Consider the following 15,476-nt stretch of genomic DNA (forward strand, 5'->3'; position numbering starts at 1 on the left):
TTATGGCACTGTAGGCTAGGTCATATTAGTGAAAATAGACTGCGGACATTGCATAAGGAAGGGTTACTTGACCCCTTTGATTTTGAATCATATCCTACATGCGAGTCTTGTCTATTGGGTAAAATGACCAAATCTCCATTTAGTGGACATGGAGAGAGGGCTGCAGATTTGCTAGGATTGGTACACACAGATGTATGTGGACCAATGTCTACGCAAGCCATGGGTGGATTTTTGTACTTCATTACTTTCATAGATGATAGATCTAGATTCAGATATATGTATTTGATGAAACACAAGTCTGAAGCCTTTGAAAAGTTCAAAGAATATAAACATGAAGTGGAGAAACAAACCAAACACAGTATTATAACTCTTCGATCAGATCGAGGTGGTGAATACTTGAATGGAGAGTTTCTAGATTATCTCAAACAAAATGGTATAGTCTCCCAGTGTACTCCTCCATATACTCCACAGTTAAATGGGGTATTTGAAAGGAGAAATCAAACTTTGTTAGACATGGTTCGGTCCATGAGGAGCTATGCCAATCTTCCAGTATTCCTATGGGGTTATGCATTGAAAACCTCAGCATATTTACTAAATAAGGTGCCTTCCAAATCTGTTTCTCAAACACCATATGAGATATGGAAAGAAAGGAAACCGAGTCTTAAACACGTTAAGATTGGGGGATGTCCAGCTTATGCCAAGAAAGTTAACCCAAATAAGCTGGAATCTCGATCTATAAAATGTAATTTTGTGGGATATCCTAAAGAGACTTTGGGGTATTACTTTTACACCGATCATCGGGTGTTTATCTCCAGACATGCTACCTTCTTGGAAAAGGAGTTTATCCTTGAAGGAAACAGTGGGAGCAAAATTGAACTTGATGAAGTTCAAGAAGTACAAACTACTACGGATCAAGTGGAAACACATGTTCAGACTGAACAACCTTCTGTGGAACAGCCCATTTGTAGGACAGGGAGAGTGTCTCGCCAACCTGAGAGGTATTATGGCCTTATCATTGAGAATGACAATGAGTTGTCAATCATTGATGATGACGACCCTGTGACCTATAATGAGGTTATGAGTAGTGTTGACTCAGAGAAATGGCATAGTGCCATGAAATCCGAAATGGAATCTATGTATACCAACCAAGTATGAACTCTGGTTGAGGCACCTGAAGGTGTTAAGCCTATTGGGTGCAAGTGGGTATACAAAAGAAAGATTGGGGCAGATGGTCAGGTGGAGACCTATAAGGCCAGGCTCGTGGCAAAAGGATTCAAACAAAGGCAAGGGATTGAATTTGATGAAACTTTTTCGCCTATAGCCCTGTTAAAATCAATTCGGATTTTGCTTGCGATTGCTGCTTACTACGACTATGAGATCTGGAAAATGGACGTGAAAACGGCCTTCCTCAATGGGGAACTTGAGGAGGAAGTGTATATGACACAACCAGAGGGTTTTCTTTCCAAGGGAAATGAACACCTAGTGTGTAAGCTGCTGCGAACCATATATGGTTTAAGGCAAGCTTCTCATAGATGGAACATCCATTTTGATGAGACAATCAAAGAGTTTGGTTTTGTCAAAAACAGAGATGAACCATGTGTCTACAAGAAGGTTAGTGGGAGCGCGGTAACATTTCTTGTATTGTATGTGGATGACATACTTCTTATAGGAAATGATATACCGATGCTACAATCAGTCAATGTATGGCTATCAAAGAACTTCACCATGAAGGACTTGGGAGAAGCATCCTATATTCTCGGTATGAAGATCTATAGAGATAGATCTAGAAGAATGATAGGTCTTACCTAGGGTATATACATCCAGAAAGTGCTTAAAAGGTTTAGCATGGAGTGTCCCTTTCCGAAAAAATGTCTCCTAAGACACTTGAGGAAAGAGAGCGTATGAGTAAGATTCCTTATGCTTCAACAATAGGATCTATCATGTACGCGATGTTATGTACAAGGCCTGATGTTGCTTATTCAATTAGTGTGACGAGCAGATATCAGTCCAATCCAGGTGAAGACCACTGGAAAGCAGTGAAAAACATCCTTAAGTACTTGCGAAGGACTTAGGACATTTTTCTTGTTTTTGGTGGTGAATCTGAGTTAAAAATAGAGGGTTATACTGACTCTAGTTTTCAATCATAAAGTGATAGCAAATCCATGTCAGGGTATGCATTTACTCTGAATGGTGGTGCGATTAGTTGGAAGAGTTCCAAACAGTCTACAACGGCTGACTCCACAGTGGAAGCAGAATATATAGCTGCAAGTGAGACTGCAAAAGAAGCCGTTTGGATGAGGAAATTTGTTTCTGAGTTGGGAGTTGTTCCTAGCATTGAAGAGCCTATTGTGTTGTATTATGATAATAACGCAGCAATAGCACAAGCTAAGGAACCTAGGTCTCATAGAAATTCCAAACATGTCCTGCGGCGCTTTCATCTGATTAGGGAGATTGTTGAAAGAGGAGATGTCAACGTCGAGAGAGTTGACACACATAACAATGTAGCAGACCCACTCACAAAGCCACTTTCTCAGAGTCACTTTGATCTTCATAAAGACAAGATGGGTATTAGATACCAGAGTGATTGGCTTTAGTACAAGTGGGAGATTGAAAGAGATATGTCCTAAGTCCAATTATGTATGAGGATTTAAGAATAACTTTTATGTAATCTGTTTTGATTTCATTGATATTAATAAAAGACTTGTTTTGTTTTTATTGCGGGCTCTATCTATTTAAATGTTTAAATAAGATATACCACAATTTAGAGTAAAGCTTTTTATGGATTGTGATGAGATCATAATAATGAGACCTAAAAGATGATAACTCTAAACTTAAATAGTTCCTGGTCGTAGGATTACTAACTGGTAATTAATAATCCGCAAAGATCGGTACATACTATGCTTGCTTCTTTATGAAGGATGTCTGTTCTCATAGACATTTGTGTGGTGACACTATAGGTAGTATGTAGGTGCTTATTATAGAATAAGTTTACTGAACATGACTCACACAGCTGAACAACTGATGGAGTTCACTCACGTGTCAGCAGTTGTTCACATAGTGATAGTTGTACAAGTATCCTTAGACTTGAGATCATCATAGTCATCTTGTGTACACTGAACTATGCTTTGGTTTAGTTCTTAGTCTCAAGGGACAATTATAAGGGCTCTACTGGGTATAGGAATTTGTACACGAAGATAGTGTATGATCAATAAAGGTTCTACCCCTTCCAGTGAAGGAAGAGAATGTTCAATGCTGATCCACTTATGCTAGTTCAGGAATCTCTGGCCAGAGTGAATGAAATTAGAAAGGAGTTTGTAATTTACATTAAATAGAACTAAGCATAGTGAATGGGAAAATAAGTGATTAAATAAGATAGGCTTGACACAAGTTCCATGCCTTGTATTTAATCGTGACATTGCAGGGTAGAAGGAATTAATTATACGGTAACTACTCACTGAATAGGTTCTTGGTATTCTAAGCAGTGAATTCGTATTATCTGGATAGTCGCGATATGCTGAGAAGTATCCCTCACGATGTAGAATAAATATGATTAATTAATCATATTTAATGAATTAGAAAATTTATATAAATAATGATAAAATAGTTTTATTATTATTTATTTCTACTACCGGCTTAATATTGAACCTACAGGGTCACACCATAAAAGAGAATGATTTAATGGTGGAGGAATTAAGTAATAATGGCTGATAATTATTTATTTATGAAATAAATAATTAATTGGCAAATTTAATAATTGATTAAATGAGATTTAATTGATTGTAAATTAATTAAGAAAAGGTTCTTAATATTATTAATTAAAAATTTAATTTTTGGAAATTAAATCAAGTGAGAGAATTATTTCTAAAGAGTTTAGAAAAAGGATTAATAATTAAACTGTGTTTTAATTATTACTGAGAATAATAAAGGGTTAATAAAAATAATATTTTATGGAAAAAATTTCAGCTGAAAATTTTGCCTATAAATATACTATTATAAACCCTATTTTTGCCTCAACCAAAAAGATTTACAAAACCCTAATTCTCTCAATCTCCTTTTCCTTCATTACATCGTTTTCTTGGTGGATACCGTTGGAGTGCTTCACACTTGAGGAGCAGCTGCTAAGGATCTCCGTTCATCATTTTTGGATCGCCATTAAAGACCTCTATCTTTCCATTAAAGTAAAGCTTCTTAAGGTAAACATACTGAACTACGAATTAAATATTATTTTTTGTATGGATCATGCGGAGGGTTTTGGTTTTTTTTTTAAGATTTAAATTTACATTTTCGCTGCATTTATGTGCTAAAAACCCTTCATAAGAAATAAGAACACCCTCACAAATTTGTAATTTTAAACCCGATAAAAATTAGAATAAGATTAATGTTAACAGTCATTTCACATATATCAGATTCAGATCAAATTAAACAAATCCAATACGATTTACGTCTAAGAATATATATGCTTGGAAGAAACAGACAAACAACCATTTTCCATATAAAAAGTATTCATGTTATGTGTGTATATCAAATATTTCCTTATTGTCATTTATATAACTATCTATTTAAATTTTCAAGTAAAGAAATAAGTGTCTTCCTGAGGTTACGTAACATATTTCCAGAAAAGTTTATAAAGATCCCATAAAAATACAGAAGCTTATATATATATATATATAAGTTTTTACCAAATATTTTAAGGTTAAATACTAAGGATAGATTGGTTTTATGTTATTAGTAATGTGACTAAATAAGAGCAACATAAATAAATTGGACACAAGAAATTGGTGACGCGGAAAACCCGAGAACGGGAAAAAACCGCGGGTTGGATTGTGTACCCAACCTAAAATATGATCTATTATATGAATGATTATGTTCACAATGAGTTTAAGCTAAGGTTCATGAACAAATACATCCATCGTGTATGATGTTTATACATGTATTTGTAGGTTGAAGTTTCGGGTGCTGTGTATATGTGTTTGTTATCTTCTTCAGAGAACTTGAGCTGATGTTGCTATGGAAGATTTAATAATGATGCTTTTTTCTTAGCTGAACTCGAGTTGGTGTAATGTGTTGAATGAAGCTGATCTTTTTTTTCTTTTTTTTTATTTTGCTTTCCTCCACCTTCCTCTTATCTCCTAGGTTGTTCCTCCTTTCTCTCCCACCTTTCCTCCTTTTTCTCCTATTTCAAATTGTTGTTGTTATCATGTTGCATCCGCTTGACTGGTTCTCCTCCAAAACTAGAGCTTGGCTTGACAAATTCAGTGGTTCTTCCCGCTGTTATCCTGTGTTTGTTGTCATACAAGTCGCCTCCTCATCTTTCCGTCCTGACATTCCTTCTTGTCCTTGTCGTAAACTCCTGCCGTCATGTCTATAATTTTTATGTATAACAATAGCCCCGGATTTTAAAAATAAGGAAACTAAATTTATAAAATCTCTAATTTGGTATTTAAACCAAAAGTCTATCATCACAAATGGATGTGTGTGGGCAGACTCCTTATTTTTCCTTGGTAATCGCTCAATCAGCCAGGTGGATATACATGCACTGGCATTTCATTTTCCAAGAAACCCTCTCCCATGTTTATCAATACTCTTCATCTCCTCTATATACACTCCCACAATCTCTTTCTTGTGTTTTTATTCACCACGTCTTTTCGAGTCTCCTTCTTTCCTTATCACATAATCAAACTTCCTTACTTTTTCCAACGATGGCCAAAAAATCTTTTCGTAGTTCTGAGAGTCACAGCGAATCCCCCAAAACTTCGATCAAAAACCCTAATTGGATCATGACCAACCTTCTTGATTCCCGTGAAAGTCAGCCCAACTTAATCAAATCAGAAAAATTTGAAGAGATGGCGTTGCTTTTCCATACCAGTGTCAATATCATTATTCCCGACTAAACTGTTCGGGCTAATTCGTACAAGAAAGGGTGGCTATGTTTCTACTATTACCCGTTTGATATTGGACTTACTTTCCCTTTTTCCAAGTTCATCGTTGGTGTGTTGACTGCACTGAATGTATATCATAGACAATTGATGTCATTTGCATCGAGGGTTTTGGCTTATCTTGATGCCATTAAAGAGAAACATGATTTGAATATTGATGTCGAGGTGGTGAAGTACTCATATAGTCTCAAGAAGTTCAGTAACTGCAGGGTTGGTTTTACCAACAAGGACACTGAATATTTAATAATACTTAACAATGAAAGAGTCAACGACAAAAACTGGAAGAAAGACTACGTCTTTGCTGAGAAGAGGATGTTAGGTGAAGATGTCGGTTATTTTCTTGAAAACTGGAATAATGCAGGTTATCTCCTTGTCTTGTTCTCTTGCATACACTATTTTTTTCATTCATTATTTGTCACACTTGATCATTTTATGTTTCTTTTTATGTTGTCATGTCATTACTTCTTTATAGTATTGTATCCAAGACTATTGCACATAGGACCAGGGGTAAGTCAATCATTTATACTGTCGTCAAGCCGTCAAAGTCGATTCAAAGTTTGTCCTTTGAGACTTTGGAGAGCCCCAAGAGCGACCAGGACGTTGGGATAAGTATAAGACGTAAGTACGCCAAAGGTATATGTCATTTTCTTTCTTTCATGACATATCTCTTGTTGGCTTTATCTGTTTGGATTCTCTTGTTATCCTGGATTGAGCCTTGTTTTTTAATTATAGAATTTAAGCCCCCCATCATTAAGCCCCTTTTTATTTCTGGAATAGACTTGTTTAATAAGAGATCTCGTGAGGAGAAATCTACTGAAATTGAATCATCCAAGGCTCCTATGTTGTCGAGTCCCCTGTTAAGTCTTCCCATTAGCCCTTTGACTAAAAAGTTCGAGACAATCCATTCGTGACTACCATCAGTTCTGATATTCCTATGCCCTCAGAGGTATTCAGTTCATGCTGACCCTCACACTATTTTCCATCTACTTGATGATATGGTGCTTCCCCAGTCAATGGAAGAGCTTTCTACCAAAGAGCTCGAAGATGTTCTTGACAATGCAGCTGGTTACTCTTTCCATGTAAGTCAAGTCTTCCCTCTTTATGTACGTTTCTCTTTTCTTCCTTTATCTATAGTGTCTTCTATTTATATTTGTTAATATATGCATATCCCTGCTTTATGTAGACACTCCAAAGCGTTTTAGTGGCTCGCGAAGTCTACAACGATAAAATTCAAATGGCCAAGGAGCTTGAAGAGGAGCATAAGTCTTGTGTCAAAAATCTGGGAGCTGCAGAAAACCTTGCAAAGGAGAGACTATCTGGTATGAAGGATCTTCAGAAGGATTTTGACGAATTCGCTACCAAAGTTTAGTCTATTAAACATGACTTGCGTTCTGATGCTGAGAAGATTGTCCATCAGCGAATTATGAGGACTATGGTTGACACCATGTTGGAGTTCCACATGGGAGAGTGGAAGACTTGGGACGTGCTTGAGAACTTCAAGATCTACAACAAAGATTTTCCTGATGATGCCTTCCCGTTATATGAGTTTAAAGTTCCCAATGATAATGTGGAGATGAAATCCCCAAAAGATGACAGTCCCGATGAGAAGTAGTTTAGTATTGATATTATGCTCCTGTTATGAACTTGTTATGTCTTTTCATTTCGTACTTTGGTTTTAATCTTTGCTACGATAGATTCTTGTTTCATCGTTTAGGCGGGGAATCGTAGTTCTAATTTCCCTTTCGGCCTTAGTTTTTATCATCGAATATTCGTTATTATATCCATCCTGTCAATCTCGGGACCTATTTGTATTTCCTCGTTATCTTAAATTGTTTTTTATCCTGAAATGCATTATTTGATCTATTTTTGGTAGACCAATTGTAGTTGTCGTCATTGTAAGATAGCATTTGTTTCGATATTGCATAGTAGAGATTTGAATGTTAATCGCTTATTCATTGTAATTATCTATACAACTCTTATTAAAGAAAGTTGTTAGATTCATTCATAAAGTAAGATTTGTTTCTTTTTGTCATATGTGTTACCCTAAGTGGATTTTTAAATATAATCGTAGTAGTCAATGTATTTCATTTTATCTTACCGTCAAAACACGTTATTTAGTTACAATTTGTTTGTTTTGTTATCATTCATTGGTGGATGCACTTGTAAGGTGGTTAAAAGGCCTTATTCCCTCTTGAAACACACCAAATAGTCATACATAAATCCGTAAAACGTCATGAAGATGTGTAAACATCGTAGTTTTCGTAATGGATGTTATAGTACCTTGTCGTCAACTACATTCATCAAGTGTGTATAGCACTTTCGAAGTAGCAAAATTTATATTAGGGTGATCAGCCCTTTGTGAGTTTCATCATTATGTACAAATGTATTGTAATATTGTATAAACTTAAAGAATAGAACTGCATAATCGAATTAAGTAAACAAGCATACTCTTACGTGTTGATTAATGTAATTTGCAATTTGAATTAATAACTCTAAGCATAATTATATCGCATGGTAAAGTAGCTCATAGCAAGTTGAACACAAAATCGATCTTTCATAGATAATTCATCAGAAGCAAATAATGACAAATAGCAAACAATGTCATGCTAAATATAGGCGTCTACCAATAACTCACTATTTCCGAATTGACTTATTGATCAACGATTTCTAAAACATAAACTTAAAAAGATGAGATAGAAAGCTTTATACGTGATAAAGTTTTAGATGCAAAGCGTTCCAGTTTCTTGGTATTTGTGTCCCGTCCATACTTGACAACCGGTAAGCCTCATGCCCAACGATGACATCAATGAAGTAAGGGCCTTCCCAAGTGTCAGAAAATTTCCTTGTCGTCACGTCCACAGTGTTTTGGAACATTTTTCTCGGCACCATGTCGCCAACATGGAAAGTTCTTATGTGAACATGTTTGTTGTAGGTATTCGCCAGCCTCTGTAGATAAGAAACTAACTGAATTTTTGTCATTTCTCGCAATTCTTCTACAGTGTCTTTGTCATATGTCAACTCTGTGTTGTTCACGTCACTCGTCAAGAGTCCATATCTTGCTGTTGGTATCATGACCTCTGTTGGTAACACGGCTTCAGTGCCATAGACTAGACCGTATATTGTCTGTCCCGTAGATGTTTTTGGAGTTGTCCTGTCCGATTATAACACCCAAGGCAGTTCTTCGGCCCACTTTCCTTTGTATGACATCAATCGTCTCTTTAGATTGTTGATTATGATTTTGTTGCTTGACTCAGCTTGTCCATTGGCTTGAGGATATCTTGGTGTCGACTTAACCAGACTAATGTTCCAATGTTTGCAAAACATTTCAGTTTTGTCACTTATGAACTGCGACCCATTGTCACAAACGATCTCGGATGGCACACTAAACTTGCAAAGTATATTTCTTTTAATGAATGAAATTACCTCTTTTGACGTCACTTGCTTGAACGCCTCCGCTTCAATCTATTTTGGGAAATAATTAATCATGGCCAACATGAGCACTTTTGGTCCTAGTGCAGGTGGCATTTTTCCCACGATATCCATTCCCCACTTCATGAAAGGCCAAGATGGAATGGAAATGTTAAGATGTTCAGATGGTTGATGTATGATAGGTGCATGTCGTTGGCAGGCATCATATCTTTTTGTGTAATCTTGGTCAACCTGTCTTAGTTTCGTGCAATAGTAACCTAAACGTAGAATTTTTAAAGAAAGGTTTCTTCCGTTAGTGTGATTCCCACATTCTCCTTTGTGTGCATCTCTTAGAACCATGTATGCCTCATGTTTTTTCAGACATCTCTGTAGCAGCCCCGTGGAGGATTTTTTGAACAATTCCCCATCTATGATCGTAAACCTTGATGCCTTCATCCTGAGGATCCTTGCTTCATTGATGTTGGCTGCCATTGTTCCAAACTGCAAATAATCTTTATATGTCTTCATCCAACTGTCTGCGTCTTCACTGGTATTGTCACCACATTGATCAAGAGCCATTATTTATGATTCAAGAACCAGTCTTTTCATGACAGGCTTTATGATATGGACCACTGGGATGTTATTTAAATCTAAACCCTTGGACACATATCCCAATACGGCTAATGCATCAGCTTGCACGTTACTCTCCCTTGGAACCTGTTGTATACTAAAGTTGTTGAAATGGTTGGTTAACCTTTTGGTGATGTCCAGGTTTGCGACCATCTTGGGATCTTTAGCTTCATAAGGCCCCTTGATGTGATTAACGATGAGTAGCGAATCATAGTTGACGTCAATATTTTTAATATTCATGTCTTTAGCAATTGTGAGTCCCATGATTAGTGCCTCATATTCAGCTTCATTATTTGTGGCTTTAAAGTCACAGCATATTGATTCAGCTATCAGATCCCCCTGTGGGGATTTGAGGACAAGCCCCAATCCTGTTCCATTAACATTTGATGCTCCATCTGTGTACAATGTCCAAGTATTCGCGTTTACCCTTGAAAGAACTTGCTGAAATTCTTGCTCAGCATCTGTCATTTGGCTTGGACTAAAATCAGCCACAAAGTCAGCCAAGACTTGTAACTTTATCACAGTCCTTGTGTCATACATGATGTCATAAGTACTTAGGCATATTTCCCTCTTTTCCATTCTTCCCGTCAGATCAGGTTTACTCAAAACATTCCTCAAAGGGAAGTTCATTATGACATGTATTTTCTGTGACTCAAAATAATGTCTCAATTTAGTGGAAGTCATAGCTAATGCAAGTACTAACTTTTTAGGAGATGTGTACCTTATTTCCGCATCTACCAAGCTCTTGCAGACGTAATACACAGGCGACTGGACACCTTCACTTTTTTTACAAGGAAACCACTGACCGCGTGATCCGTTACGGGTAGATAAACATACAGGTCCTCTCCTTGAATGGGCTTGGTGAGGAGTGATGGTGTAGTTAGATAACTTTTCAAGTCATTTAAAGAAGCTTCGTGTTTATCTGACCACAAGAATCCTTTGTTCTTTCTCAACACGTCATAAAAAAGTTTCCACATGTCCGACGAACGCGAAATGAACCCGTTCAAGGATGCAACCCGTCCCGTCAGTTTTTGGACATCTTTGACGTTTTATGGACTTTTTAATTCAAAAATCGCGTTAATTTGTTCTGGGTTTGCTTAAATTCCTCTCCTTGTCACCATATGTCCAAGGAATTTTCCTGATAACACAGCAACGTTGCATTTTGATGGGTTCAACTTCATGTTGTATGGCCTTAGTATGTCAAATACCTCTTGAAGATCATGAACGTGATTTTCTGCGTAAACAGACTTGACAACCATGTCGTCATTGTAGACTTCCATCGTCTGCCCTATTTGGTCATTGAAAATTTTGTTGACAATTCTTTGAAACGTAGCCCTAGCATTTCTTAGTCCAAAGGGCATGGCTAAGTAACAATATATCCCCTGTCCATTATGAATGCAGTCTTCTCGCAGTCAGATGGTTCCATTTGAATTTGATTGAAGTCATTCGACATATCCAGGAATGTTAGCAACTCATGACCAGCCGTCGAGTCTACCATGGTATCAATATGAGGTAGTGGATAATGGTCTCTAGGACAAGCCTTGTTGAAGTCCGTGTAATTAACACAAACTCTCCATTTTCCATTCTTCTTCTGGACTATGATGACATTCGCTAACCATTCAGGATAATCAACTTCTCTAATCATCCCAGCTTTCATGAGTCTTTCCACCTCATCATTTATTATCTTGTTTCTTTCTGCTGTAAACTTCCTTCATTTTTGATGAACAGGTGTGTAGTTGGGATCAACATTTAGCTTGTGTGTGATGACAGTTGAATCTATTCCTGTTATGTCATCATGTTCCCATGCAAAAGCATCCAATATCGTAGTTAAGAAATTCACCAAGTTATCTTCAATTGTAAGGGAAAGGTCTTTTCATATTAACACCTTCTTATTTCTCGTCTTCAAGTCAACTTCAGCTAAGCATTCTGGTCCTGCAATTGTGGCTACATGCATCTTATTTCCATGGTGTTGGACGGTTGATTTCAGACATGTCATGAGCAGTCCCAAGCCATGTTTTGATCTCCTCTTATTTCTTGAGCCCCCCATGGTATTGGGAATTTCAGCACTTGGTAATAGGTTGATGGTACTACCTTCAAGTTATGGATCCAAGGTCTTCCCATGATAATGTTGTAACTCGAGTCTACATCTATTATGCGGAACTTTTCCAAGAGATTAAGCCATTGTGCATATATTGGCAATGTGATCTCCCCCAATGTACGTTTTATTTCACCACTAAATCCCACTAGTGTTATCGACTTCTTAATCATGTCACTTTCTGCCAATCCCATTTGTGTTAAAGTGCTAAGCATCATAATGTTGGCAGCGCTCCCATTGTCCACCAATATTCTTTTGATTAAGCAATTCCCCATAGGTAGTTAGATAACTAGTCCGTCTTATTGTGGTTCATGTACGTTTATTATGTCTGACTCGTCAAATGGTAAAGACGGCATATTTTCATTGCCAACCCCCACTTGTGTAACTCTTATGTCTGTTTCTCTGGATGCTCTCTTAGCTTGTGAATATGTTGATCCACATATCTCCGATCCACCCGAAATAAAGTTAATCACCTTGTGATATGGTGGAGGTGGTGGTTTCCTTAGTGGTGTCATGTTGTCCCTTCTAGGTGACGCATCATTCCCGACGTAAGACATTTTCTTTGACATTATGAACTCTATGAGATATCTTTTTTTGGTTAGAAATTGTAGTTATTTTTGTAAAGCCACGCAGTCATAGGCTTTATGTCCGTAGTCTCCATGATAATCACAACATAGTTTGGAATCCGGGTTTGCTTTAGGCTTTTTGCTCTTCAATAGCCATTTTACTATTCCTCCTAACTTGGTGAACTCCTTCATCATGGCTGAAGGCGTTATCGTTAAGCCATAGTTGTCATAAGTTGGTGGTAGGTTGGGGTCCTTTCTCCAGTCCTTACGTTCCTCCCTCTTTCATTCGTTAGATTCTCGTGTCGAGTTAATATAGACTTCATCCCTGGATGGTCTTGTATAGGGCTTGTAATCCCAAGATCTTGACATTGTAATCTTTCTTGACGGTTTGTAGTACTTCTCGTCATCTTCCATTCTGTCTTCTTCCAATCTCACTTATGCCATAGCTTTGGCTTGCACGTCATCCATCATTCTACAAGGGTATTTCATCATCTCTTCATATAACGGAGATTCTTGTTCCAACCCCCTTATGAATGCTTCAATAGCAATAGGGATGTCACAGTTGGTGATAGTTACTTTTTCCCTGTTAAATCTCATCAAGTAATCACGCAATGGCTCCCTATTTCGTTGGACGATTTTGTATAAATCGTTGGTGGTTTTTTCGAACACCCGACTACTAGCAAATTGTATGTTGAACGCATCTACCAAATCGGCAAACGTCTTGATGCTTCCATGTGGAAGGTTCAAAAACCATTGCAAAGCTCCTGATAGTGTAGAACCAAAACATTTGCACATACAAGCTTCCTTTAAATCACGCGTAATTGGTACTGTGAACATTCGTTATTTATATTGTGCAATGTGTTCCAAGGGATCACTAGTTCCATCATATGGTCTCATCTACGGCACCATGAAACATTTTGGTATTTCTACCAAAGCAATGTTGTCATGGAAAGGCGAATCAGCGTAACTTGTTGGGGTCACCTTCTCTAACGGTTTTGGAACACCAATAATCCTTTCAATCAAATCTCTCACTTCTTGTAGTTCTCTTTTGAATTCTTCTGCGATTTGATTCCGGTATCTAATACTCCTCTGTTGTGATCTTTTTTTGCCATTATCTCATTGGCGATCATCACGATCTTCATATCGTTGCTCATCATGTTTCTTTTTCTATGTCATCGTCTTTGTTGGGCACATCCTCCATGTCTTCTAAATCAATAACATCATTTGCTTCATTCGCTGGCCCTTCATGTTGGTCGTATTCTTCTGTGTCATCCATATCCAAACGTCTGATCACGCTTGGGATTGTCTTCTTTGTCACAGTCTTAGTTCTTGATTTCGCCGTAGTCAGCTCTTTCTTCAATGCCTCATTCTCAGAACGCATCTTCTCTATTTCGTCTTGTAGCCATTTCAATATTGCAGACATTTCTTTGTTGTTCTCACCTTCACCCTCCTGGTTTGTAACTTGTTCCCCGTCGTTTGCCATCGTAATACATCAATCAAAACCTTAGCAAGTTTCCCACAGACGGCGTCAATTATTTTTACCAAATTGAGTTTAAATGGTAAGGATAAATTGGTGTTATGTTATTAGTAATGTGACTAAATAAGAGCAACGTAAATAAACTGGACACAAGAAATTGGTAACGCGGAAAACCCGAGAACGGGAAAAAATCGCGGGTAAGATTGTGTACCAAACCTAAAATATGATCCACTATATGAATGATTATGTTTACAATGAGTTTAAGCTAAGGTTCATGAACAAATATATTCATCGTGTATGATGTTTATACATGTGTTTGTAGGTTGAAGTTTCGGGTGCTGTGTATATGTGTTTGTTATCTTCTTCAAAGAACTCGAGCTGATGTTGCTCTGGAAGATTTAATAATGATGCTTTTTTTAGCTGAACTCGAGTTGGTGTAGTGTGTTGAATGAAGCTGATCTCTTTTCTTTTTCTTTTTTTTCATTTTGCTTTCCTCCACCTTCCTTTTATCTCTTAGTTTGTTCCTCCTTTCTCTCCCACCTTTCCTCCTTTTTCTCCTACTTCAAATTGTTGTTGTTATCCTGTTGCATCCGCTTTACTGGTTCTTCTCCAAAACCGGAGCTTGGCTTGATGAAGTCCGTGGTTCTTCCCGCTGTTGTCATGTGTTGTCATGTATGTCGCCTCCTCATCTTCCCGTCCTGACATTCCTTCTCGTCCTTGTCGTGAACTCCTTTCATCATGTCTGTAATTTACATGTATAACAATATATATTTACAAAATTATCTAGTAATAAAAACACTTGCATTAGTTATTGAGGAAATCGATCTCATTAATGTTATTCTTAATGAACTATACATTTACATTGTTACAATAGCCGGACTTTCACCATGCTGTTGGAATCAGCATCTGGGTGGTGTTTTGATTACAATATAAACTAAATTTACAACTTCTAGAAAATATACTCGGTTGTAGTAAATTGTAGAATCATAAACTTGTACAACCAAAATGCAGTATTTTTAATTTGGTTAAACTGGCCTAATTATACATTTTCTTCTGCTAATACATTTTTTTTAATATTCTAGTGTCCATTAATTAGTTAATTGATGCCGATAGTAATATCTCCTAAATTTTATATCATTCTCAAATTTAGTGAAACTGATACATATCCCAACCTGTAGGTGCACCTCCCAGAAACTTGTGAATCATCATTAGTTCAAGGAGATAAGTACTTTGGACCATGTTAGGAATATGTGTATTAGTTTGATGATAAGTTGAACAAAATACTTCAGTAGAAATCTAGTGTTTGTAACCTGAACGGATAAGACCATTCTGCCTATCCGTTGATGGAGTAGCTTTACTTAGAA

The 15,476-nt window shown here is 37.1% G+C and overlaps 3 protein-coding genes across 3 annotated transcripts; all 3 read right to left on the reverse strand.

The window, feature by feature from the left end:
- Positions 1-8,639: 8,639 nt before the first annotated feature.
- On the reverse strand, positions 8,640-9,923 carry LOC141696156 (uncharacterized). Its single transcript, XM_074500339.1, has 2 exons — positions 9,430-9,923; positions 8,640-9,087 (listed from the first exon to the last, which is right to left on the reverse strand). Exons 1-2 carry the CDS (start codon positions 9,921-9,923, stop codon positions 8,640-8,642), a joined length of 942 nt encoding a protein of 313 aa, XP_074356440.1.
- A 3-nt stretch (positions 9,924-9,926) lies between these two features.
- Positions 9,927-10,604, reverse strand: LOC141696160 (uncharacterized). Its single transcript, XM_074500344.1, has one exon. The coding sequence runs from the start codon at positions 10,602-10,604 to the stop codon at positions 9,927-9,929; it is 678 nt and encodes a 225-aa protein (XP_074356445.1).
- Positions 10,605-13,070: 2,466 nt separating this feature from the next.
- Positions 13,071-13,472, reverse strand: LOC141696168 (uncharacterized). The gene has a single exon (XM_074500351.1). It carries the CDS (start codon positions 13,470-13,472, stop codon positions 13,071-13,073), a length of 402 nt encoding a protein of 133 aa, XP_074356452.1.
- Positions 13,473-15,476: the final 2,004 nt, after the last annotated feature.

This window comes from Apium graveolens, chromosome 2 (assembly GCF_009905375.1).
Source record: "Apium graveolens cultivar Ventura chromosome 2, ASM990537v1, whole genome shotgun sequence".
NCBI classification, from domain to species: Eukaryota; Viridiplantae; Streptophyta; class Magnoliopsida; order Apiales; family Apiaceae; genus Apium; species Apium graveolens.

Coding starts and splice junctions, on each gene's coding strand:
- LOC141696156 (XM_074500339.1), bottom strand. CDS start 9,923: ATGGCTCTTGATCAATGTGGTGACAATACCAGTGAAGACGCAGACAGT. Junction 9,088..9,429: donor CTAGGACCAAAAGTGCTCAT/GTTGGCCATGAT, acceptor ATAATCGGACAG/GACAACTCCAAAAACATCTA.
- LOC141696160 (XM_074500344.1), bottom strand. CDS start 10,604: ATGAACTTCCCTTTGAGGAATGTTTTGAGTAAACCTGATCTGACGGGA.
- LOC141696168 (XM_074500351.1), bottom strand. CDS start 13,472: ATGTTCACAGTACCAATTACGCGTGATTTAAAGGAAGCTTGTATGTGC.